The sequence below is a fragment of the Monodelphis domestica genome, chromosome 2 (assembly GCF_027887165.1).
Source record: "Monodelphis domestica isolate mMonDom1 chromosome 2, mMonDom1.pri, whole genome shotgun sequence".
In the NCBI taxonomy this organism is placed as follows: domain Eukaryota; kingdom Metazoa; phylum Chordata; class Mammalia; order Didelphimorphia; family Didelphidae; genus Monodelphis; species Monodelphis domestica.
Genome location: NC_077228.1, coordinates 430673832 through 430701819, shown reverse-complemented (window position 1 = coordinate 430701819; position 27988 = coordinate 430673832). Strand labels below are relative to the sequence as shown.

General features: G+C 38.4%; 1 protein-coding gene across 5 annotated transcripts in view; it reads right to left on the bottom strand.

The window, feature by feature from the left end:
- The window catches only part of MTHFD1L (methylenetetrahydrofolate dehydrogenase (NADP+ dependent) 1 like), a 293067-nt gene that overhangs the window by 91100 nt on the left and 173979 nt on the right, over positions 1 to 27988 (bottom strand). For all 5 annotated transcript variants that reach the window (XM_007484726.3, XM_007484725.2, XM_056818928.1 and 2 more), the window contains one exon: positions 27552 to 27704. In XM_007484726.3, coding sequence (XP_007484788.1) covers positions 27552 to 27704 — 153 coding nt within the window. The remainder of the gene's footprint in view (positions 1 to 27551; positions 27705 to 27988) is intronic.

Below are 27988 nucleotides of genomic sequence, written 5' to 3'. Positions count from 1 at the left end.
AAGAAAAAGGGAGTTTTAAATGAAATATGGGCCACTGAAGGCTTTCCACATCCCCCAGTTGCTGTTACACAAGGCAGAACTGTCAGTGAATGAGAGCTGTCTTGGCTGGTTTTAGAATGGTCACAGACGTGATGGAGCAGCATCTCAGCTGCTGTTGTGACAAGTTGGTACACTGTGCTATCAGCATCACCATCTGGTTTGGCAGACACAAACATTAAATAACATACTCAGATATTTGGAAAGAGAGAACTGTTGAGCTGTGCTAGTCTTAGGGAGGTGATAAGAAAAACAATGATGTCCCTTGTTCCCAGGGTCCACCTGAGAGCATCGCCATGGAAGATGGATTTAACCCATCCCAGGGACCAGTTACTGAGCATGGCTTCCTGCTATGTAAAGTTAGATAATCATCCTTGCACACGGCTGGGTTAGATGGCAAAGGAAGCTTTTTTTTTTTTTAAATCCTTACCATCTGAGCCACCTAGCTGCCCCAAGGGAAACTTTGTAAATTGTCAAACATGACAAAAATAGAGCCATGATATTTTTATTTGGAAAAGACCAAAATGAATCACTTATTGCAACGTCCCAACCAGCTCATTCCATCATGGCACTCACTTGGGTTTCTATGCTCTGACTTAAAATTTTCCCTCTCTCATAATCCCATTTAATCTTATCTTCAAACCTGTACATTCCTGCTTTGAAAGAGGCTTCTTTCTTTTAAAAGTTAATTTTTGAGTTTAGGAAATACCACCTAACATGAACATTTTCATATTACAGAACAGAGGGGCAGTAAGGTGACTCAGTGGATAGAGTCTGACCTGGAGATGGGAGGTCCTGGGTTCAAACCTGACTTCAGACACATCTAGCTGTGAGACCCTGGGCAAGTCATTTAACCCCCTCACCTTTACTGCTAAAGGCAGAAGCCTCGGAACCCATTCTTGCTGTCCATTCTAAGGCTGAAGATAAGGGTTTAGAAAAAGATTAGACATGAAACTAAGAATCTCCATTACATTCAACTTGCTTTTCCTTTTAAGTATTGGTAAACAAAATGAAAAATTGACCCTTACTGCTCTTCCACCTTACAATCGATAATTTATTGATTCTAAAATGGAAGGTAAGGGTTTGAGGGGGAGAAAAATCAGCATGTACCACTGGCTTACCCCAGAACGGGGCCAGCACATGGATTTATTCCCTCAAATGCAAAATCAACCCAGTGTCCAGGAGAGTTCCCTCCCTACCCATGTGGCTAAAATGATTAACATGATGATTGTTATCACGAAACAAAACAACCCAGAAAGCCCAAAGGACATAGGGAAGCGCCCCTCCCCCTTCCCGCTTATGGGAATTTTTGGCTGGATTGCAAGGCCTCACCACAAAAGAAGATTCTTAAGTTACAGCCGCGGGCTCCACTTTTTCCTAATCAAAACAAGCCCGCTTTCTCTGAACTTTTCTTCTTGGCAGGTCCTCCGGCTTGCTAGTGGCACAGCCAGGCGGGGCGGCGCGGCTCCCTCGGCTGCCCTCTCGCTGACCTGACTAAATGAAAACTTCCCGTGATGGCACATTCTCAAGTCCGTGTGGGAATCCGGGCAGAGTCCCTGGGCAGCTCCCTCCCCACACAGCCCAGGCCTTCACTTTCTTATGTAGGCCAGGGCAGGAAAGGATCCAAATTTGGCCAAAATGTCACCTCGATTCCTCCTTTCCCTCCATGGACATGCCATCCCTGACTGGCTTAGGTTCCTTAAGCAAATGGGATGCTTATGTGGAAACAGGCAAATTGACCAAATTTAATACTAGGCACAGTTAATAATTTAATAATGATTATTTAATAAACAGTTGGGTGGCCAACTAGAGCCTGGAGTCAGAAGACCCCGAGTTTAAATTTAACCTTCAATGCTTATTAGCTGTGTGACCTTGGACAAATTGATTGATCCCATTTTCCTCAGTTTCCTCATCTGTAAAATGAGCTGGAGAAAGAAATGGCAACCCACTCCAGAACCCCTGCCAAGGAAACCCCCCCATGGGGCCATGAAGATGTGGACACCACTAAAGGGACTGAACAACAAGCATTTAATAATCGTGTCAAAACAACCCCCAGGACAGTTTTTTTGTTCTCATTTTCTCCCTCTCCCACCCTTTTTCTCTCTGTCTCTGTCTCTGCCCCTCTCTTTCTCTCCCTCCCTTTCTCTCTCTTTCTCCCTCTCCCTCTTAACTTACCTTCTAACTTAGAATCAATACTGTGTACTGGTTCCAAGGCAGAAAATGGTTAATTGTGTGCCGTGGACTAGAAAGAAGAAAAACCAGGAAATGGAAGATGAACCGGAAGAGTATTTCAAGTCTTCAAGGCTACATGAATGAAGTACAAAAAGGTTTCCCGTTTGGTCCTAGTGGCGTGGGCTGCTTGACTGACCTAGCGAAGGTCACAGAGACGCATCAATACGCCGGCCTCGGCTTTGAAACGCTTATACACACCAAGTCATAAAGAGGTCACAACTGAGGGAGGGATCAGACGGATGGAATGACGACCCCTAGGGTAGAGACGGCGCTTGTTATAATGAAACGACGCTTTAGTTCTGAAAGATTTAAGAACTTTGATGGATGAAAATAATCAAACATGGCTCCAGAGGGCTGACGAAGAGCATCTTGTAATGGACGAAGATGGACGAATATGCAGGAGAAATGCATATACGGACGGGGTCAATGTGGGAACTGTTTCGCTAGACTATGCTTATATTAAGTTTGGGTTCCTTCCTTCCTTTCTTACCTTCCTAGTGGGTGGGAGAAAAAACAAATGTTTAATAAGAGAAATTATTCTATAAAACGATGACAAAGGTTATTGTTCACACAGTAAAGCAGCCCACTGAAGGTTTTTATTCATGTGCCTGCAGTTGTTTTTGGATACAGGAAGATATAGTAAAGTTGGAAAGTTATGGGGGAGAACTCTGGTAAGGTCTCTCTTCTCTCTCTCTCTGTCTCTGGCCTCTCTTCTCTCTCTCACATACAGCGGTGATAAAAAACTGGAAATAAAGTGGATGTCCATCAACTGGTAGGTGGCTGAACAAATGAATAACTGACATTTACATAATACTACATGTCAGGCACTGTGCTAAGTACATTTATGTGGCAGAATATTATTATGCCATAATAAAGGATTCAGAGAAACTTGAGAGTTGGATAAATTGGTGCAGAATCAACTGAAGAGAAATAGGAGCCTAACTGATACACTGACTCTAAGAATGTAAAAGAAAACAACTTTGAAAGGCTTAAGAACTTGGATCTAAAATCCCGTCTTCTACAAGAATCCTTTCCCAAGTCTTATTAATTTGGGTGGCTTCCTTCCCTTTATTTCCAATTTATCCTATGTGAATATACATACACATACACTCTCACACACCCATTTCACTTGTACATGTTTGCTTGTCATCTCCCCCATTGGACTGTCAGCTCCTTGAGGGCTGGCACTATCTTAGGCTTCTTTTTGCATCCCCAGTGCAATGTCTGGCACTTAGTAGGTGTTTGATAAATGCTGACTGACTGACTGATCAATGAGCAATCAGGTCAAAGACTATAGGAAACGGATCATGATGAAATACTATTTCTACTTTTTTAGTAGAGAAGAGAGACTGGTAATCCACAGTGAGACATCCAGTTTCAGATGTGACCAATGTGTGACTTTATTTTGCTTGACTACATTTATTTTTTTAAAAGGTAGACTCTGAGGTAGGGAGTGATAGTGATTTGAAAAAAGGCAAAAAATCACGACTGAAATATTACAAAAAAAGTAAAAGAATGTTCAGAAAGGGATACCAGCAAGAAGGCCAGTTTTGGTATATCATATTAAAGTTAATAAAAGCTTAGAAAAATAAAGCTGTACATAACAGATTCATGGTTTCACACACAATACTCATTGTTCTTTGTATATGAAAATCTTTATGTCTAATGATATTTGTCACATTCATAATACAAAAGGGAATTAAAAAAAAACACCACCCACAATGAGAGAAAACATACTTTAGTTACAATAAATCAGTCTATGGGCAAGTTCTGACTGATGCCCCTTTCAAAGCTAGTGATGATACAGTCTAAAATCATTGACGATGTTAAGTGTGGGAAAAAATTTGTTAGCTGAAATCTTCAAAATGTTTTGAGGACATAAAGATTTTATCTGCATATCTAACTTAATGAATTACTAGTTCTTACATAGTCTCCATTAGAATTCATCTATCAAGTTATTATGTGTATTTTGAAAAGTACATGTGACTTTAGTGACAAGATTGAGAAAGTCTGACGTAGACAATGTAATTATGACTATTTCCCTCTACTTTTGTCTCCTGGGACATTGAGAGAGACTAGAAACCTGAAAGAATACAGAAAATGAACTTAGGTCAGTCATTCTGAAAGCATATGGTTGCTGTAATGGAACCTTTGGACAGATGAAGTTCAAGGAGGAGTCTGCCCACGGCAGATCAGCTTAAAGAATTGAGGACATGCCCTGTGATTGAAAGAGTTGGTGACATCATTAATCATGCTATAAAAGAGCAGAAAAGAAAATATTACAGAAAATTCCAAAGGATCTGTCACTGATAAGATCTTGGCTTGAGGTCTTCCAAACTGCTTACTATGGATGCTCAGAATCTCCAGGCAATTTTCCATCTAGCAGCAAGGCAAAGAAAATACATTTTTTTATAGTATGTGGGGATGAAAGGGAAATCAAAATGTATTTGACCGTTGTCATGAACATGATTAAAGCTCTATTTAATTACTTGCAGTTTAGCAATCCACTTTGCATTACTCACTCGGAAAATCTCCCTCAACACCAATATTACATATCCCTTTTACATGGGCAAGATTGAGGATCAACTCAGGCTATTTTTTGTACCCTCTGGGAAAACTTTTCCTTTTACAAACTTGGAGGCTCATTGAAAATTTCTGATGGTCATTCAAGAATGTCTAATTGCTGTTGATGGGAGCCAGAATTCCTTGTGCAATAGAGGGAACTGAGGGTTCATTTGGCAAGTTTAAAATAATCAGATCAACCATGCTGAAAGCTGTCATCATTCTGATTCTCAGTCAAGGATTGACATAATGCCATATCTCGTATAGGCAGATCATATTTAATGTCTTCAACGAGCTGAGTGCCTATGTTAGTATATTTTTGGAAGAAGAATACTTGACACATTGGCAATATCCATGAATTATACTTAATATCCCACGGCAAGGCAAGATTTCCAATGGATTCTTAGAGCTCAGTGGAACATCTCCAAAGCCATGTTCACTGAAACTTAGGTCTGGGAGGCTGGATATTTGAGAAGGATGAATAAATAGCAGGAATCCTAAGCAACTGATGGGTGACAAGTTTTAGTTGGGAGAGAACATGGGTGGGTGGAAAATGAGGCAGAGACATCACCCTAAACAATGCATCTGAGTCGCAGGCTGTCTGGAACAAACAGCAATAGAGGAGTGTCCACTAGAATTGAACCTGCTCCTTTATGAGCCAGCCAGTCAACATTTATTCATAATACAATAACACCTATTACACACCAGAGACCGGGTGAAGCAACAGAATGAAAAATGAAGAAAAAGTTATAAATAGCTCAATGCTCTCTCTGCTAAACCACCAAGATGTGCGCAGCTCCAAACTTTGCTGATAACTGTTTTTTTGGGCTCTTCTGATTCCTTCTCTGATCTCTTATGCTTGATTCCCTGTTAGCGCACATCATTTTTACTAAATTGTAGACACTTTGCCCATTAAAAAAAAATTCTTACCTGCTGTCTTAGGATCAATACTAAGTATCAGTTATAAGGCAGAAGAGTGGTAAGGGCTAGGCAGTGGGGGTTAAGTGACTTGCCCAGGGTCTCACAGCTAGGAAGTGTCTGAGGCCAGATTTGAACCCAAGAACAGTCTTCCTGATTCCAGGCCAATATTCTATCCACTGGGTCACCTAGCTGCTCTATGAAAAAGATACACGTCCATAATTTCAGCTTGAGCTTTTGGTAAAGTGCTGCAGATGTGAGTCTCTGGCTCTCTTTGCTCTGCTCACTTGACTGAAAGAACCTTTTTTCTTTTCCCTCTCTTTTGATTTATTATTAAAAATCCTATATATTTTTAAATACTAGGAGTAATTATTTATTTTTACTCCTTCATTTTATTCCTACAAAGAGGCTCCTTTCTACTGTTATCCTGTCCCCTCCACCATGATGTCACCTAGAATGGACTTACCATTTCTGCCCATTGAAATCCTTCTAGTTCTTTACACATACCCCAAGTACAGTATTGCCAACTTCCAACTTTCTGAAAACCTCCAACTGTGAAGGATTAAAGGATGCCCCCCATCTCAAGTTTCTCACAGCAGTTTTAAAAATAGAATTCTTCTCTGCACTCACCATTATGCCTTGTATTAAGTTATTTGTGTCCATGTCTTATCTTTATTAGATGGCAAACTTTCCAAGGGAAGGACCTATCATGTTTCCTATTTCTATTCTTGAGAACCTAACACCTAAGTGCTTAATTATGTTTGTTGAATGCTGGTGACACATGACTTTTCATACCGTACCTTCTCCTTGCCATATTGTCCTGTAGGTTACATTCTAACCAAAATGGACAACCCGGGTATGTTGCCCTGAAGGTGTCATGAGCTTCTTCTTCTAAACTCTGACTGGATCTGACAAATGAAGTTTCTGTCCGTTCCCAACCTCCACTTGTTGCCATTGGACCCATACATCACAGCACCCCCATCGGAGTCACCTCTCCCTCCCCTGAACTCTTCCTATGCCCTGCTCATGCCGTTCTCATTCACTCCCACATTCCTTATCATTCACTCCCCTACACTGTTAGGTAAGGAAGCTTTAGGACAATTTGTCATAAGTACAGTCTATATAGGAATCTCATCTCCCTAATCACTGGAACTAAGAAATTCTCTTTGTCCCATTGTTTCTACTTTCCAAATTTCCATTCTTATTGCCTCTTACAGAATAGACTTTCAGGGCTGGCCCTGAATTTCCTCCTGTAATATCTAATCTTAAAGCTGCTTAGACTCTACTTCAGAAGAACTGATTAAGCTATTCCCCATTTTTCACAATGGAGGTACTTGGTCAGGAATGCATTGAGAACTTTTTAAAATTACTCCACCCTACTCAGACAGTGCCTTAGGGGAAGATAAAGTTGCAAACTCCTGACTGAACAATGAAAAGTCCCTAACTCACATTTATAGTAAAGCTAGAACCTTAAGCTAGGTCTATTTTTAGATCTAATACAAAAAGGTCCTAACTACCTATAAAGGTTAAATTAATCACTAAAAGGTCAAGCAACTTACAAAAGGCAAGCTTAACAAAAGAGGTGTGAAGTACCCAGAGAAGGTGAAAACAAAAGAAGATAAGAACTAAGAATGGGCAGTCCTGGGAAAAAGCGTCTACTGTGATTGGTAGATGTGAAAATTTAGGGGAAGTGACATAAGAGAAAATTTCTTTTAAAAGGAAGGGGATTATTTAATTTGAGGGAGTTTTTGGATTGGAAGTCAGTTCATAGTTGGAGTTCGGAGGTTTGGAGCTTGCTTGAAGATGATCTTGTGGTGAGTGATAAAGACTGACTTGCTCTCCCTTAGGCTCAGGCCTAGGCCATTTAGCCTAGGCCCTTTCTACTATTCTCTCTCTCTCTCTCTCTCTCTCTCTCTCCTTCCCTTAATTCCTTCATTTATATTAATTAAAAATCTCCATAAAACCCAGCTGATTTGGGTATTTTCATATTTGGGAATTTTCCCATGGCGACCACTTAATTTTAGATTTTAAATCAAGACACTAAAAATTATCTTTACAGTTTGGCCAAAACCTTTACAGTTTTGGCAATTCACAGTCTTGGCAAACCACATTTTTGCTCGTTACAACGGCTGTTAGTCTCAGGGGTGTCACCTTTTTGAGTCCAGACTGTGTCGTCTCCCACCTAAATCCTGACTGTATCCACCCCAGGGTCTGGGCTGTTCACTTTACCTAATACATATTAAGTACATGGCAGCTTTCAGTCTGGATCCCATTGCCAGCCTCACACCAGTCCAAATATTGATTTACTATCAGATGAATAAAGCTGACAATTCCCCGATGGGCTGTACTACCCAGCAGAAGCCTCCCTTCACAGTCTCATACACTAATGCATGGATTGGAGCCAATTTCCTGAATTCACTTTTAAATACAGCATCCTACACATTTTAGAAACCACTTTGAGAAAGCTCTCATCTCCATATAATCTTTTCATGTACTTAAGGTCTAAGTTTTTTCCCTGCAGATTACATAATCAGACAGTCAAGTATCTCAGCATATAAGGATTCCTCCCACCTATTACAAGGGCTCCATCTTTCTGTAGTCATTATTTTGTCTAGGGTGGGATGAGGTTGGTTCTTGGTCAGGGGGAAGGACCAATAAAAAAATGGGGGGGGGGCTTAATGGATGTATTTTTTCAACATGAGCATCACTACCCCCTGTATCTTTCTCCATTTAATGGGGAGGGGTGGAGAATCTAGTTGATGAACACTTTGAAAAAGTCTGAAAACATGTGCAATGTCTAACATTATTGGATTTCCACTTCTGCAAAAGGGTGGGGTGAGGGACAGCTAAATGGTGTGGTGGATAAGAGCACCAGGCCTAGAGACAAGAGATTCTGGGTTCAAATCTGGCTTTAGACAATTCCTAGTTGTGTGACTCTGGTCTTCTCACTTGACTCTGAATTACCTAGCCTTTACTGCTCTTCTGTCTTGGAACCAATACTTGGTATTGATTCTAGGATAGAAGGTAAGGATTATTTTTTTAAAAAAGTTTGAGTATCTTCTTATATTCTTCTTTCAAGTTATGCTTATTCTTTACATTTTGCAAAATTTGTTTTTACTTTTTTTTTGGCCTGTATGTGGTTATTGTTCCATTTATATTGTCATATTCATTGTATATATTGTTTTCTTGGCTCTACTTGGGAAGTCAATCCTCAAAATGTGAAAAGCTTTTAAAAAATTACAGCTGTGTAAGCACGCATAGAAGTGGCCACAATTTAGTGAAACTAGTTAATACTGGTAGGATTGGAATTCTATAGCTGGAATGACCTAAAATGTCATTTATTCCAAATTGCTCATTTTATAGATGAAGAATGCAAGGCCGGTGGCAGTGGTGGTAAGGGGAGATAAGGTCAAATTCAAGATCACACAGGTGGAATCTGAATCTGTAGAACCAATGTTTTTCCAATCCACTACTCTGCATTTCTCCCAGAAATTTCTATAAATTCTATAACTTACAATCTATCTACATTAGGAAAAATAAAATCCAAACTTGAACAAAACCCCTGAACTTAAAATTCAGGTGAGACTTCTTCCCCCAGGCATCAGCTTCTCATCTCACTGGGTGGCCTGGCTGTTGGAGGACAATTTGTATATGTAGTTGGGTGGAAAGAAGGTAGTTTACTGCAACATTCATGGCATTCTTTTACCTCTGAGCAACTAGGTCTACATTTTCCCATAAGAGAATGCCATATATAGTGTAACAGTAAGCACATGATTGCTTATTAAGTCCATCAAGTTGCTAAACTATTCTTTCCCATTAAACTACTTTAGTCTTAATGCATTTTAAAATAGGAGTTTATTAAATGCTATCTCCCCTCTATAGAGCTGGAAGATTTTGATAACATATCAGTGTAGTATATGAAGAAGAACTCAAAAGAACATAATTATTGACTAAATTAAACCAATTTCTTCCTTTCTTTCCCCAACCTTCATCTTTGCCCAAGTCTAATTAGATTTTCTGTTTTTCATTTTAGTTGGGTCTGTCTCTTTGTGACCCATTTGGAGTTTATTTGGCAAAAATACTGGAGTGGTTTGCCATTTCCTTCTCCAGTTCATTTCACAGATGCAGAAAAAGAGGCAAAAAAGATTAAGTGACTTGCCCAGGGTCACACAGCTAACAATTCCAGATTTCAATCTGGGAAGGTAAGTCTTCATGACTCTGTGCCACCTTGCTGCATTTACTGCCAATCATCCTGGGAAAATCACTTAACCCTTCTTAGTCCCAGTGTCGTCATTTATAAAATATAGAGGTTAGTCGAAATGATATTTATTTTCAACAAGCAGGTTAATTTTGGAAAAAAACATGAAAAGACCTACAAGAAATTATGAAGAGTGAAACAAGCAGAACCAAAAGAGTATTATATACTGAAAGAGAAATATTGTTGGACTTGAGTATGTCTACCTCCAAAGAAAGAACTGATAAACAGAAAAAGGTAAGTCATAGTTTTTGTGTATACTTTATGTCAAATGATGTCTTTTTTTAATGGGGGTAGAGAAGGAAGGAGCTAATTAGGTATTTAAGTGTAACAAACAAATTTAAATTAAAAATAATTTTTTGTGGATGCTTTTTTAAAAATTAAGTTTCTTTGCCACTTCCTAAAGACTTCTGCCTCTTTCATGGAACCCTTCCTTCTACTAGATAAATTCAGCCAAGAAAAAGAAAGAAACATAATGAAAATGCTTGAAAATGCATGCCTTATTCCAAACCTGTTGTCCATTAATCCTTTATCAATAAGTGCTAATTTTCAATTTTCTGAAATGGCCATCACATTAATTAGCTTTCTGCAGCTGTTTGATATTATTTCCCTTTACATTATTATGGCTATTGAGTAATATTGTCCTGGTTCTGCCTATTTCATTCTCTATTAATTCATAAAAGTCCTCCCAGGTTTCTCTGAATTATTCATATTAATAATTTTTCATGGTACAATATTACATTAAGCCCATATTCTGTATGATTTGTTCAGTCATTTCTAAAAAGATGTGCACACACTTTCTTTTCTGTTATTTTCTGTTACAAAAAGGAATGGCTATGAATATTTTTGTACTTAGAGGGCCTTTTTGTTTTTGAACTTCATAAGGGGTGTGCTTTTGGGTGGACTTTAAAGCCCTTTTCAGATCTAAAGTCTCCTAAATGGGCTATGTAGACTTGGCATAAGAAGTAAAATATTTACTAATTAATAAAGAATGCCTGAAGATTATATAGGACATAAAAGAAAAAAGTGAACTATGAATTTCTAAAAGAAATGAAATAGAATTTCCACCAGTATAAAGGATGTTACCTTCACCAAGCTATGAAAAACCAGTGAGCCAACATTTTGTGTTCTTCTATGAGGTCCAGTCTGAGGAAAATGGTACCATGACCTCCTATGGTATCTAGCAATATTGATATAAATCTTCCTTATCATTCTGTAAGGCTATTTTTACTTCATTAAAATATCAATGTGCTAAATCAGCCAAAGGCACTTTAGTAGAAAGGTTTTGAAATCAAACAAGAAAACGAAGACAAAACAAGCCCTTAATAAATAAATCATACTTTAGTATTGATCAGCAAGATGATGCACTAATATAATTAGCTATTCTTATATGCTCCTGAAAGTAGCTTGCTTCCTGTAGTACTTTAATTTGGGGTGTTGCCTCTAATGCATTTTTTCCTTGTTTGCGCAGATGGTATCCTCTAACTTTTTTGGTATATCATAAATCCCTCAAATTTGAGGACCTGGGTCAAATCCCTATGAGCCTTACCACTTACTCCAGGGTAAGAATGTGAACTATTTACACAATCTCTTCAGACCTCAGTTTCCTCATCTGTAAAATGAGAGCAAATGACTTCTAAAATTCCTACCAGCTCTAAATCCATGATCCATGAAGAGAGGCAAGTATGCTGCTATCTTGCCATTTTTGGTGGGTTCAAATCACTTCTATCACTTTTGATTGGCCTCAAAGCATCCAAAGATGGTAATTTATTCACTGTTTTTAAGTCCTTTACAGTGCTAGTAAATTCAGAATTAGGTTAGTTAAAACTGGGGACTTAGAACATCTAGGTGGTTCAATTGATACAGGCATGGAAACAGGAGGTACTGGGTTCAAATTTGATCTGTGACATTTTCTAGCTATATGACCAGATGTGGCAAGTCATTGAACACCGGTTTAGTCCTTACCACTTTTTTTTTTTGCCTTGGAACCAAAACTTAGTATTGATTCTAAGACAGAAGGTAAGAACTTAAAAATAAAAAAACAAAACTGGGGGCCTGAAAGTAGGTAGTTATAACAAATTATCCTGGTTTCTTTCCTTTTTTTAATCCCAATCTTTACCTCTCTACCACATCCTTAAATCTGGCAGAGATGGGCCCTAGAAAAATCTGAGATATGGAACATTTCCTTGACCACTTTTTATAAGTGACCATATTTAGCATATTTCAGTATACTTAATGTAAATTTTATGAGTTGTTAAAAGATGCATGCTTATGTTCTTAAGCCAACAAAATAACTGTAGAGCTGTAGAAGAAAACAAAAAAAATTATGTGCATTTCAGCTGCTTTCCCTATTTTCTAATCTTACCTTGAACTTCTCAAAGATTTTCCCCCTCATTACTTAAACATTTCCAGAAACTTGGTAGGGATTAGAGATTCTGAATGCTTTAGAAAGACTTCCTTCCTCAGCGAGTGAATCGCTGTGATTCATAAGCATGTCATGAAAGCCCTCAGAAATCATCTATTCTAAACCTTTTAATTGTAGAGATTAAAGAAACTTCACTTTCAAGACTTCTCTGAAATTCTAATGAACAAACCCAAGGTTAGTATTCCCTACTATAGGAATATTCTACTTATATTCTTAATTGCTTCCAGAGAAAAAGAGAGGTGAAACAATATTATAAAGTTGTATAAGAACGATGACCTAAATGGGCATTTGGCCCACAGTGTCTTAACTGATTTTTGTGATTATGAAGTGGGATTTGATTTTTAAAAAAATTAACAATGTTACTATAGAATAGTGTTAAGAAGGGACCATGTATAACCTGATTAAAAAAGAAATCTATTTAAGCCTGGCATGGTAGTATATACAGCTCTAATCCTGTCCACTCCGGAGGTTAAGCCTAGTAGATCTGCTGAACTTGAGAATTTTGAGATGTAGAGAGCTAAAGCTAGTTGGTTATCTCCATTAATTCTAAAACCAGTATGGTAAGCAACAGGGCCTGGAAGGACTGAGGGCTGCCAAAGGAAGGGTGAACTGATCCTAACTAGAAATGGAGCATAAATCAATCTAGGGTGGTACTGAGCCTAATGCTACTTCAAACTTGGGCAAGATAAGGAGACGTACTCTTTTAAAAAAAATGTTTCCTATGGAAAAGAAAGATAAAAAAAGCCCGACTTTGTTATTTCTTGAATGCCAACTGGAGGTAAAGGTGTTTCAAGGGAGTTAAACAGATTGATATTGCCACAGAAAACTGTTGGTCTTTTTTCTCTCTCCCTATCCATTCTTTTCAGTTTTCAAGAAATAACACATTCCATTCTATCAAACTTACCAAAATTAAAATAATGACCACCAGATGTCAAAATAACTTTGAGGGGAGGGGGTTTAAAGTCATTGTTATGGCTGTTATTATAAATTAAAGAACTTTTGGCTCCCCATATAGTGTTTTTTCACCCATGTGAAAATAAAATTTAATTTAATTAAGTGATTTAGAAATGGCACAATAGACACCAAATGAGTAATAAAGATCCACACTCAAAAATTCATTACATATTAACTTGGAAGAGGAATGCCAATAACAACAGGGTTCTGGAAACACTACTGACGTGATCTGTCTCAGCCTAGAGAAATGACCCTTAAGACAAGTCTTGTTGAGATGTAACATAAATATCAATGTATTCAATCCAAACTAAAGAGCTGACTTTTAGCAGTAGGGTCAGTGTCAAGATTTATATTCTCTTATACTTCAAGTTACAGAAGAGAATTTTTTTATCTCTTACACTACCAATGATATTATGATTTTGCAGCTGGGCCAAGAAATTAACCATTTGTTTCAGGTAGCAGTGAATCTGAGGATCAGGTTGTTGGTTCCAAAAAGGTGAAGTGCAATTGATTGTTACCAAAGGTAAAAAATATATCTAGTCTCTTAATCTAATCTATTTTATTATAGAATATCCATTAATATTTATAATGTGCTTTAAAATGTACAAGTCACTTTATGTAGATTATTTCATGTGATTCTCATAAAATTGTATGTCAAAACCAAAGCCAAAAGCCAGTCATGTTACTTCAAAAATCTATAATTCATTTTTATTATTTTATTAAGTCTTATGGTTTACAAAGAGATGGTTAATGTAAAGCATTGTGCTACTGAGATTTGGCCACTACTTTCCCTTTCAAAACAAGACTATGTATGTACTTATTCACTGATTGCTAAGAGTTGCAAATCAGGGGATTTACTATGAGAAAAATAGATGAATCCTGGTGGGTAAATGTACAACCTGGGCAAGTCACTAAATTTCTCTTAAGCTTAATTTCTTCTGTAAAATAGCACCTACCCCACAAGGTTGTTGGGAGAATCAAATAATATAACACATATAAAATGCTTAGAAAACCTTAAAGCACTATATGTATACTAGCCATTGTTTTTCTTTACTGAGTACTATTGTTCACAACTGATAAACCATTTGTCTAGTTAATTGTTGCAATTTAGTGATGTAGAAACATGTTTTAATGCAAGAGATCTAAATCTGGAGATTATGAACTCGTTTTAAAAATATTTTGATTATTGTATTTCAATATAATTGTATTTCCTTTGTATTCCTACATATTTTGTCTATGCATTTAAAAATATTATTCTGAGACGATGTTCGTTGGTTTCAACAGGCCCCTAAAGGAGTCTAGGACACAAAAATGATTCAGAACCCTTGCTCTAATGTAAATAAATAGCAAGTTTAATGTAAAGAGTCTCTACAAGTATATCCATTTTATCTTTCTCTTCTTTGCATTCTCATAGCACTCATGCAGCCATTTTTTCTCTCTCATGTACAATGTTATGAGGTTTCTTGTATTGCTGTTTAATTTGTGACTCTACATTTAACTTGTTCAACCATACCCTTTACTTTAGATTCCCTCCATCCTTCAGTGCTGTTGCCATGCTCACCTTCTAAAATCCCAACCTAGGATTGGCCCCTCCCACGCATCTTTTCTTGGGCTAGCGCTTCTAACAGCTCTGGGAGGAGTCACAGAAAGATACTGACCTTGTCCATTACAGTTCTGTTATAGACTCTGAGCCCACCCAGCAGTGCAGCCAGGAGAGCCTCTAACCTCCCCAGCTGACTGTCACATCCTGCCAGCCACTCCTCAGGCTAAGGGCTATGCTGAGCCTCTTCTTTCACTCACTACCACCCTCCTTCACCACTTCTCCTTAGAGCAGTCATGAGAATCAAACGAAGTAATATCCATAAAAAAACAAACAAACAAAAGCTTAGTGAGGTGCTTGACACATAGTAGGTGCTTAATCAAAATGTTCATTCCCTTCCTTTTCCCTCATGGTTCCAGAGAGGACAAAAGTTGTTGCTCTTGAGCTCATTCTTCTCTCCTAACTGCCTGGGTAAACGCCTCGATGCCCCACTATGTGGCTTTCCTTTGCTCTCATCTCTGATGAAGAGGTGGCCCTTCTCTTGATCAAGGCAAATACGTAGATCCCTCCCTTCCCATCTTTCCCATCTGCTCCAACAGATTATTTTCGACAACGACTCCCCATGCCCAGTTCCAGTTTATGGAGCTTTCCTTCTCTGCTCCTTACAAACATGTTCAGGGCACATTTAAAAAACAACTATTACAGCTTTCATTTAATCCAATCATATTTTTAAGTTTCACTCTTCTTATTTTTGCATTAGATAGTATCTGGCACATAATAAGCACTTTATCTATGTCTGTCTTCTTTCTTGCTTTCAAAATCAAATACCTAGAAACAGTCACCTATCATCCTCACTGCCTCCATTTCCCCTTCTTTCAACTCAGCAGGAATCTTATTTTTTTTGTTTCAAAAGTCAGAAACTGCTTTCCAAAGTCATCAGTGTTTTCTTTTTAAAAAAATTAAAACTCTTACCTTCTGTCTTAGATTCAATACTGTATTTTGGTTCTAAGGCAGAAAAGCAGCAAAGGCTAGGCAAGAGGGGGTAAAGTGACTTGCCCAAAGTTATATGGGTAGGAAGTATCAGAGGCTAGATTTGAAACCAAGACCTCTAGGCTCTCAATTCACTGAGCAATTAGCCACACCCCACCAGTGCTTTCTTATTGATCATATTTTATATAGTCATCTTCTTTCTTAACCTCTCAGCTGCATCTGACACTGCTGACAACTTCATCCTGGATACTCTCCTCTAGGATTTTTTGTGGCACTGCTTTTTTTCTGGTTTCCTCCTTTTTCCTTTTGTGACCACCCTTCAGTCTCCTTTGCTGACTCATCATCCAATAAAGTACCCCAACTGTGGGTACAACCTAAAGCTTGGCCTGAGTCCTCTTCACTCTCCAATCACAGTTTCCATGGACACAATGATCATCTTTGTAGAGAAAATCCAGAACTGTTCCTGACCTATGATCTTATAAATGGGAAAGAAGAAAGAGCAGATGCCCAAGATGGGTTCAATACCATACCTCTTTAGACATTGGCTTTTTCCCTAAGAATTTCCAAGTACTCTTTCACTACAGAGCCTGCAGAAATATTCTATATGCCAATTTCTGTAAGAACAGGAAACCAGAAACGGAACTAATTATAGTTCTTTCAAGGGTTCAAGGATTTAGTGAATGTTTCTAAATTGGCCAATTAGCAAAATGTACAAAATTCTTGGGCAGTTTTTCTAGGTACATTACTATTTTGTTTTAATTTAATGAGATCTGGCTAGAATCAGTGAAATAAAGCCACTCATTTAAAGAGTTGCTGGTTCTGAAACAATAACCAGAAAATAGATGTTATTTCCTAGATATAGGTTTTGTAACCTATATCTCATAGACAAAAAGGTTTTAGAAATGTTTAACTATCTTATTGTGTCTGAGGAACAGATGGAAAAATAAATGAATAATTGCAGATATACTTAAGCCTGCAAAGTGCTATGAGTCTATGAGTTCCAGGCATTATTAGTTATGATGAAGGCTAAAGCTACATTAAGTTAAAAAAATTTACTGATATGTTTTCCTTATTAATCTGTCTTCCTCTTTTCTTCATATATTACTGAACATAAAGGCTCTATCTACAAGGGTGGTCCAGCTATTTAATCTCTAAAAACTGCTATTTTTTTATGCAAATTATATTTCCCTGCCATAAATTCCTTAGTATCTTCCAACTACAGGCTTCTAATTAAAGTTAGGGATGTTAGACTAGAGTAAATCTAAGAAAGAGGCACATTGGTAGAAATTTACTGCTCAACAATTTTAAGGGTATCCTGTGGTAGGCTTTAAATTTGGAAGATCTCACTGTCTGAAGAGTTTTGACTCTCATTCATTTCACCTTAATGATTAAAAAAATTATGAAGAATAAAAGGAGCTAGGTAATAAGATGTAGGCTATGATAATAGGAGAGCAATCCCTAGTAAAAGAAAAGAGAAGGGACCAAAAGAAAGACTGATTAAAAGGGTGGACAACAAAAGGAATTAGAGACAGCTGTTCTTTAGATGAGAAGTCCTGAAGTTAAAAGTGATAAGAAATGGGTAATGTAGAACTGGCATACTGAGAAATTTGCAGGACTAGGTGAAAACATCTATATCTACTCTATGACTGAGAACACACCCCTGATTTAGAATGATATGGCTGGCAGTGTTAATCAGTGTGATATTGATAGTCAACATTATTACAAATAGAAATATTACAAAATTTGAGGTGATTTATAAATGGGGGTTATTATTTCTATTATAATAGTTGTTATCCTGTGCTCCCGTCCCATACAGATGTCTCATTGTGTAGAGATGACCTTAATTTTTGAAAGCTATACTTGAGAGGCAACACAGCATACAGAGATAAGTTCTGGACTTAGGAGTCAAAAAGACCTAACAACCTCCCTTGGTGGGTTCTGGTGGGGCTCCAATGAAACAATGTCATCAAGGATACACATTAGTTATCATCATTATTATTATATATATTATTATACAAATGGAGCACAAGTGCTGGCAGGTTCTACTAAGCCAGAAAAGTTTCATGAATTGGTTTGGCCATTGATTGTGACTCTGTCATCCAAGAACTAGCACAGTGCCTAGCATATAACAGGTGTTTAGTAAATATTTATCGATTGGTTAGCATACCTAGACTTGAAGAGGATCATTTCTGGAAGATCAGCCACCAAGTGGTAAGTATTTTTAATCACTGAAACTATAGTGCAGTGGGAGGTTGTAAAACTATAAGGAATGCACACAGAGAAATGACTGATCCCTTAAATTATCAAGGAAATGTATTTGTATTTCTTAATAAAATATATTTACATTTTTATTATAAAGGACTTAGTATCAAATTTATGATCTAGGCTGCCCATAAAAGAATTCATGAATTTTAAACAGGAAAATTAGATAATAAAGTGTAAAGGACCCAGAGAACCTTTTATGAAGGACAGTCTAAAAAAAAGTTATGAACTTTCTTTTATAAATTATATATGTATATAGGGAGAGAGACAGACACAGATTGTGACAGAGAGAAAACTCCAGTTGAGTAAACCTCTACTAATAACGCTCAGCAACATCAAAGTCTTTGAAAACTCTGCCTGAAAACATGTTAAATGATTTGCAGGACTTCAGTTCAATTCTTCGTAACCAAGGCTAGTTCTCTGCCCACTATGCCATACTTTGCTCTGTGTTTATCTTTTGGAAACATATTCATGAGAACCATTTTCTCTCTTCAGAAAACACAAGGTAAATGGTTTAAAGAAATGACACTTATGTCACCTATTATGGTATGAACCCTTCCTGTCTATGCTAGGTATATGTGCTGCAAACTTAATTCTAATTAGATTTCTATATAATGCCTTAAACATCATGGGAAGAGATCTCAAAAAAAAACAGAATATGGGAAGGAATTAGGCAATCAAACTCAAGGAAAGTGCTAAAAGGAGTAGGAATAAGATATTGAAACTGACCTACAACAAGGCAAGAGAGAGAGAGAGAGAGAGAGAGAGAGAGAGAGAGAGAGGGAGGGACAGAGAGAGAGAGAGGGAGGGGCAGAGACAGAGACAGAGAGAGAGTCATTCAGGTGGGAGTAGGGTGGTCTCTGGGGTGGACCCAAGGAGATCCAGAGGAAGAGAAACAAGAAATCAAATGATAAGTACTAAAGGATGAAAGGAAGAGGAAACTTGGCAGTAGCCCTCAGAGCAGAGGATAAAGAGGTGAGAAACAAAAGGGCACCAGACCAGGAGGTCCCCCTCACAGATTAGAGGTCAAGTTTAGTCTGTTTCCTGACCCAGGGCAGAGTGAGCGACTCCAATTCCAAGTGTGTTGCAATCTCAACCAGTTGGCCAGCTTTCAGTGAAGGCATGTCCAAGACCAATGTGTTTGTTGGTGGAAAGAGGAATGGGAAAAGTGGGGGACCTTTTGTAATTTTCCACCAATGGCCTGAAGATTGACCCTATGACTAGTGTGGAGTGAGGGGTTCAAGGTTCAAGGGTTCAAGGAAGCAATCACTTTCTTTGGGTCACAATGACTCCTACAGGTCCCTTTAAAGTACATTCTAAGGTGAAAGCAGTGGTGGATGCTCTTTTTAACATGTGGTGGGTGCTAACATGTTAATAGGTATAGTGTTAACATCTCGTTTACAGTGTGGTTTGGGGTGTGAATGTTAAAATTTCTCACTGATCTAACCAGGCATAAATCACTTAATAAGATGAGTGGAAATGTGTCTAACTTAAACCTCACATGGTTTGGATTAATGTACCCCAGTGAAGGTCCATGAGAAGTGAGCTTGTAGTTTTCACTCCCTAAGTAAGGGTAGAGATTTAGACAAACAAAACAAAACAAAACACAAAAAACCCAACCATTCATTTTGGAAATAGCATCTCCGGCTTGAACCTGATTTAACAGGAAACTAAACATTCAGCACATACTTTTACCGAAAAGGGAGGAGAACAGAAAACAAAATGAGCTGAACTGAAACGTGAGAAAGTACAACATAGCAATTACTTTCCTGGGTGGGTCAGCATCCCCCCAATCCAATAACTCTCCACCCAAGCTTTAGCCGAGAATGACCTCACTGGTTTCCTAAACACACTATAGCAGCCTTCCTGCTCTCCCAGTGTTAAGCCAAGCAATGATGTCAACGGTGCACCTGTGTGAGTGATGGAGTCCAGGGTCAGGGTCACAGAGCTCAGAGATAAAAGTCCTCCTCTGTCGCTGTTAATTCAATGAAGCTTGTGTTGCATTACTCATCTTTTTAGTTTAATTTTCCTGGAAAGACTCTTCATTTTGAAGGGACTGGAGTCAAGCACAACAGAAGGGTTACCCCCATATCTGCAAGCAGGGGGTCCACAGAGCCCCTTCAAGTATCTCCCCATTGATATTTCAGGATGGGGTAACTGTAGAAGAGAAGGCAGCTATGTGGACAGCATCCTATTCTGGAAGGGCTGATGGAAGGGAGCAATCCAGGGCTGCTCAGAATTGCAAAGGGAGGGGGCAGCTGGGTAGCTCAGTGGACTGAGAGCCAGGCCTAGAGATGGGAGGTCCTAGATTCAAATCTGGCCTCAGACACTTCCCAGCTGTGTGACCCTGGGCAAGTCACTTAACCCTCTTTGCCTAGCCCTTACCACTCTTCTGCCTTGGAACCAATATACAGTATTGACTCGTATTGACTAGAGTATTGACTCCAAGAAGGAAGGTAAGGGCTTAAAAAAAAAAAGAACTGCAAAGGGAAAGATAACCTTGTTCATGAAAAAGGATTATCCTTAGACATTCTTGTAGTGATTGGGGAGGTTATTTAACCCCCAATGTGTAGCTTTGGATTAACTCTATACATTTTAGCTATTTTAATTCTATTGATAAAAGGTGAGTGTGTGTGAAGCCTCCAATTCCTTTAAGAATTGAGCCACAATATAAGAGAACAGCTTGCCTCTCATTGTGCTATCAAACAGAATGCCACAGAAAAACTACTTCATACATATTGTATTTATGAAATTAAAGAAGTCTGAGTTCCAGGGTCTACTTGTCAACCCTTATAAAAACAGCACCCTTTTGGAAAACATTCTGTGGCAGGATGTTTTTCTTTAATATCAAGGCAAAAATAGATAATCCAAATAAGTTACTTGAGCCTATTTAAATCCAAATAAAGTGGCAACAGAAAATATTAAATGCATCACCACACAAGACTATTGTTTTAGTGCTGAAAAGGCATTGGGAGATTATAGCATTAGTCATGCGTTAAGAAGTCCTAAGGGGTTAAATAAATACTCCAAGGTCAGGGTGGGCATAGAATTTGAACCCACCTCCTCTGACTCTAAATCTAGTCTTCTTTCTAAATTTAAGACACTGGCTCTAAAGAGAAATAAATATACTTTACAGTGACATTGCTAAATAATGTATTGGTAAGTATGTCAGTTTTTTTAGGAACACGTTAAGCAGATGAATAGATGGATAGGATATGCCAGTAATAAACACACTCATTTGTAAAGCATGCCAAATAAAGAAATGACTTAAGACAGGAGAACAAATTATTTACATTTCAAAGGCCTGTTATTAACTTGAACATGGTAGATATTTAATAAGTGTTCAATCTTCAGTAATATTATTCCATTTCTTTCTATCTTAAATAATGAAAGTATAAATAAATTAATTTTAATTAAAAAGAACCCTAAAAGTCTTATCAAAATAGGATAAGCTCTAATGGATTAAAATAGACGACTTTCAAGACATTATGTGTAGAATGTTCCAACCAACCTCCACATTTTTTACCCTGCGACATTAGTTTTAGGCACTGTAAATGTATTAATTTAGAATGTTTTTTTGAGAACCATACACTGTATGTTTTAAAATATTTTGAAAATATAATTTAGTAATTTGTAGAAAGCTAGGACAAGAAGAAATCTTCAGTCATTTATTCCTTTTCTACCACAATGATGCCTGTTTCTCATAAATGTTTAGAAAGACACTGAATGGTGTTCTATGGGTATTTTTTAGTTTTATTTTTTTTTAATCTTTACCTTCAAAGAGTTTATATTCTCCTGAGAAAGGTATGTCATGTTCATAGTTAAATAAATGTTACATACATAGTTCAAATTTTTGAATAATCTACTATGAATGTAATTTAAAAGAAAATCAGGAGTTCTTTTGGTTATTTCTATGGGTATTATTAAGAAAGGATGGGATAGTGTTTAGTATTACTGGATGGATGGACTGGACATTTTACACAAGCATTACTAACATTACAAAAGTTATTGGCAAAGCCCTGGGTGACACTTACTAGGAGAACCAAGTGGAAAATAGCTTTTTAGGAGGAAAACATAACTAATGAGTACAGAGAAGGAATAACTACATATTATTAGCACAGTAGAAAGAGGTTTATAAGTCATAACTGTCTGCAGGATGAATGCCAATCAACCATGTGGAACTGCTGTAAAACTTTGTAATTTTTTTAATAGATGTGAGAACCACCACATTCATCACTACATCGAAGTGATTTGGACACTACCAATTAAGTAGAGGGCTCACCAGGGGCACAACACAAATGATTAAGTGGTTACAAAAGAGGCTTTCTGGGAAAGAATGCTTGTAGAATACGGAGAAGGGGTCGGCTTCCTCTTTTCCCTCCATAACATCCAAGAGTACTAAGTTGACGCCCAATTATACACATAACCTCTATGTTAAACAAAGAAAAACCATATGACATGTTGCTGAGATCGTGGACAGAATTTTTCATTTTTTTTTATGGTGATTGACCCCAAGAATGGAGGAGAGGTCAATAGGAGAACAGTCCTGGGGGGAGCGTTTGGGGAGTGTTGGTGGAAGGAGCTGTTCGTGGGATTGGCAGGTCTGAGACTGACCAAGAAGAGGAGAAACTCAGGAATCACCTTATGCATTGTTTTACTTATTTGAGAACTTACTCAAAAATGATACAGAGATGGGTGTTCAGTTGGTCCCTACCCACTTGAAGGACACAAGAAAAGATGGCCTTGTGTGTGAGGGGAAAAAAATTAAAGAGAAAACTCACCCCTCCTTCCTTCCAATTTAGTGGTTTTCTTCCCCCCCCTGAGTGTGTGTAGGCACACAAAAATTAATGTAGTGAGTAACTGGTGATGACTTGCATCATCTTCTTGGCCTGACTCAAAAGTAGTATCATGGTTGACTAGAAAGATGGCTGGATCTGGGCTCCAAGGTCTTGGGTTCAGATCCCAGCCCTGCCACTGACTCAGTGACCCTTGTGGAGGAGAGTAAATAGGAAAAGTCTGCAACAGAGCTGGAGTAGCTGGGACTGCTGATCTGTCACTTAAGGAGAACATTCTAATTGGAATGGTGACCAGGAAAGACCGTTGAGAAGGATCTAACAAACTGAAAATCTTGGTCTCTTTGCTTGGGGACAGAAAGGAAGAAGGGCAAAAGTCCTGAGCTCTCTCTGATTTTCTCTGCTATACTACAGTGACTGAATTTCAAGACCTGTTAATCAATTTTCCCATATCTGAACTATATTCCACAATCCTCCAATCTAGGAATTATTCTAGTATTAGGGAAACCCTGAACCCTCTTTTCCTCCATTTTCTTATCTTTCCCTTTCTCCCCAATAAATCCCTTACTTATTAATATTAGAGAAGAGAAAGGAGTAATTTATTTGAAACACCATAATACTCACTCTGAGTTGATTTTTGAGAGACCAACAGAAGAATCAAATAGAAGGGCAGGGAGGAAGGGAGGAGGGACAAAGAGGGAGGTAAACCAGGGAGGATGAAGGGAGAAAGGAGGGAGGAGGGGAGGAGATTGGCAGATCTGATCTTAAATGATCATTTCTACTTAAATAATCCCCTATTACACCCTGGAGAGGTTTTCCCTCCTCTCTGAGGGTCAATTTACTCATTAATAAAATGAGCAGGGTAGACCAGAGGACCAGCAGAGGTTCTTCCATCTCTCTAAGATCTTTGCTTCCATACTTCAAGATCATCTCTACTTTCCTGCCTCCATTTACCACCCAAGAAGCAGCAGGTGCCAGCATGAGAGCTGTTCAAAGTGGGATCAAAGATAAATCCACATTCTTCCCATATTAGGAAATTTGGGCTGTTGGTAAAGGAACTCCCAATGTGCACACTCACTGCCTTCTGATGTTGTCCTTAGAAAGTATTCCTCTCTACGGCCACCATGTCCCTGTGACACGGCTTCCTCAAGCCTAGGAACAACTTCCTTCCGTGCTCTTCGAGTTGTATTGTCTCAGAGGAATTCTGCAACAATGGCCTCCATGCTCATCCGTGTGCTGCTGCTGCTGCTGCTGGAGGAAATCGGGCTGAGTTCTGGGAACAGGAGATAACTGACAGAACTCTCTCTTCCGGAGATTCAGCGAGTCCTCTCGTCCCCATGCTGGGGCCATTCCACACATTCACTCTGTAGCGAGTCAGAGTTCCCAGCGACATCACCAGCAGTTGGACTCTTGTTCAAAGCAAGATGTAGCTGGAGAGCAAAGTCCAACCCAAGGAGGTTCTAGTTTCTCCAGATCTCTTTGGGTAGTCTCATCGAGCACAAAAAGGCCAGACCATATGTTTATCCTATACTTTTTTTTTTCATTTAAAAATAAAGGAAGAAAACTGGTATGTTCAGCAAATAACTTTCAGTAGGATTCATATGTTTTCCATTTGCTAAAACTTTCCTGCCACCATTAAACTCCCTTCTAACTCCTGATATCTAGATGGAGAACCTGTTGACAGAAAGGCCTGTGTCCTATACAATTACACATACTCTCTATACATTTTTTTTTTCTGGGTAAAGATTTGGCTTTATTATGATGGAGAAATGATGGGGTTAGAGGTCTGCAGTTTTCCTCCCGTTTCAAAACCTGAGACCTTGACCATCGGCATTGGCAGATATTTAAAAGAAAAAAAAAAGAACTTGTTGACTCGGGGTGAAGACTGACACGGGTCACTCTTAACATAATAGTGACTTATGGGTCATGAACATATCAGAACACTTTTGACCTGGGTTTTTTTACAATACAGGACTAGCCCCCAGACAAGCTACTTCCTCTTTGGTGTGCCCATTCCCCTTCTAGATGCCCTCCTTGGCCCTTTCTTCTAACCCTACCCAGGCACACTGTGCCCTCACCATGCCATGTTGGGCTGCCATATTAGCCTTCCCTTTACCCTCCCATCCTAGGCCTCTTTGCCCTTTACCAAGCCTGGGATCCCTTCTTAGCCAACTCTGAGAAATTAGTGAGGGCTTAGATGGTAAGACGCCAATAAGCAAATGTGTCCCACCCTCCTCCCCTGGAATATACGACTAGGAGATGGCTGGGGCTAACACAGAGAAGTGACTTCGGGTGGTGTAGTAGCTCATCCTTTTTCTACTCCTCATACAGGTAATCTCTCATAGGATGGGCTTTCACCACATATCACCGAGTTAGGCTGATGTCAATATAAGGCCACCCTTTCATTGTCTAAGAAATGAGGGAGATGGAAAAAACGTGCTCCAAATTTATAATTCTATAATATAATAAGAATAGAATGCAACATGCTCCTTGTTATCCTAAAAAAAGAACTACATTTCCCAGGAGCCCACTGACTTCCTGTCATTATATACTTCCTCTAGACAGGGAATATTAGGTGGGGATGTGGAGGGTCCCACTTCTTTACTTCCTGTCCCAAGCTTGGTGGTGGTAAGGCAGGTGTTTGAACTGGCTGATCAGCCCTGGGCATGTGGTCTTTACTTTGTATCTCCTTTATTCCTTGATTTCTAATGATCATTAATAAATCCCTTAAAATATAATTTTTATTGTTGAGATTTAAATTTAATTTTTATCCCTTTAACCCTCCTTCTTAAAAAAATGATTTTAAAGTGTTCATGTTTTTTCCCTCCCCTTTCTCTCCCCCCTCCTGGAACCAACAACCCATTCTACTGGCTTATACATGTATTATCACTCGATACCTATTTCCATATTATTCATTTTTGTGATAGAGTAATCTTTTAAAAACCAAAACCTCACATCCTATATTCATATAAACAAGTGAAAAATCATGTTTTTCTTCTGTGTTTCTCCTCCCACAGTTCTTTCTCTTGATGTGGATAGGATCATTGTCCTTTTTGCAAATTTTAAAATTTTCTCCAAAATACCTACAACCTGTCAATTATGCCGTAACAGCAGAGAGATCTTTTTTGCTATGTCTGTTTTCAAGTATTTCCAACTACTTAAAGATGAGGAATGAGTATGAAATAATATTATCCCCATTTTGCAGCTGAAGAAATGAATAAAGATGTGGTAAATGAAGTCGGGCAAGTCTCCTTGGCCACCAAGTGGCAGAGCTGGGGAGCCCCACCACAGAGCATCTGTGTCCACATGTGGGCTGCTCCTTGCCACCTATGTGACCTTGGTCAAGTAACTTCATCTTTATGGAGCACAGCTTCCTCCCTTACCAAATGAAGAGATTGAACCAGATATCCTTTCCCAGTCCCTTCCTGATCCTACTCAGTGATGCTCTGCATTTCACCCAAATGTTCTCCCTACAGGACCAGTGCTCATCCCAATATCCCAGGCTCTTTTACTGTTCTGGACCTTTCATATAGTTTGTTGGATTCCTTTTCCTCATAGGGTTAAGAGCTCCATTTTTTGTTTGATCAGTTGAGAAATAAATAGAAGGCTTAGGGGCTTATCAACTTAAAATTCAAAAATTTGGTTCAATATTCTAATTAATTCTATCAGTTTGCAGAACCAAACAAATGGGACTTTCATATGTAGTGAATAATGCCTCACTTCTTAGTAATACTCATATATATTAGCATCCAGTAGTTGGTTTTTTTTTTCCCCCCAAACTCTTACCTTCTGTCTTGGAATCAATACTGTGTATTGGTTCCAAGGCAGAAGCATGGTAAAGAGTACGCAATGGAGGTTAAGTGACTTGCCCAGGGTTACACAGCTGGGAAGTGTCTGAGGACAAATTTGAACCTAGGACCTCCTTTCTCTAGGTCTGGTTCCCAAACTACTGAGTCACCAAGCTGCCCCCTATAAATGTGCCTGATCATTCACTTGGTCATTACATTGGACTCTGATAGACATTTGTCCTATTTTAAGAAGTGGCCATGCTGCAAAGGGTGCCCACTGAATGAATGGCATGTTTTGAAGGACAATAATGATTTGTATATATCTAAATACTGGTACAGTTATTATATTTATTGCAAAATTAGTTATTTTATTCAATTCAACAGACACTTGTTAAGGACTTATCCTATGCATATCAATTAGATACTAGAACTTGGGAAAATCAAGTTTACCCTTTAAGAATAATAAACTATTCACAACAGGTTGTACTCATGTGTTATTATCAGCTGGATTTTATGGCTAAAAATGCATTTTCATCCTCACTAAATAGCCAAATAGGCAATATAAATTATATTTCAGATAGTAAATATCAGATATAAGCAATTTCCCCCATGATTTGATAATAGAAGTTGAAATTATTATTTTTTTACATAGAAAGCAACAAAAGCCTCTTTGGGCATTATAAACTTCAGTTTCCCCTGGGTCTCTTTGATTTCCAAAGAAGATGGTAGAATTGGAGGAATTCGGCATTCATAAAAACAAGGCATGGAAAAATATTTGTGGGGGCATATAACTCACCGTTCCAACCAGTGGGTAAATGAACCCAGCACCGATGCTGGCGCGGACGTCATTAATTGGTAAAATGAAACCAGTTGGGACCCCTTTTTTCTCAGGCTCATGAGAAAGAGATAGGTGGGTTTTTGCCATGCAAATAGGCAAATTTCCAAAACCCTGAAAGAAAAGAAATGAAAACTGTGAGTACTTATATTCCTGTCTTTTTTTAAAAAAAATCCTCATCTTTCTTAGAATCAATCCTGTGTATTGGTTCCAAAAAAGAGTGGTGAGAGATAGGCATTTGGGGGTCACATGACTTGCCCAGGGTCACATGGCCAGGAAGTGTTTGAGGCTAAATTTGAACCCAGGATCTCTAATTCTGGCTCTTGACCCACTGAGCAGGTATATTTCTTGAAGAACCAAAACATTTTTCTACACTTGTTCAATCTTAACTTGCATTT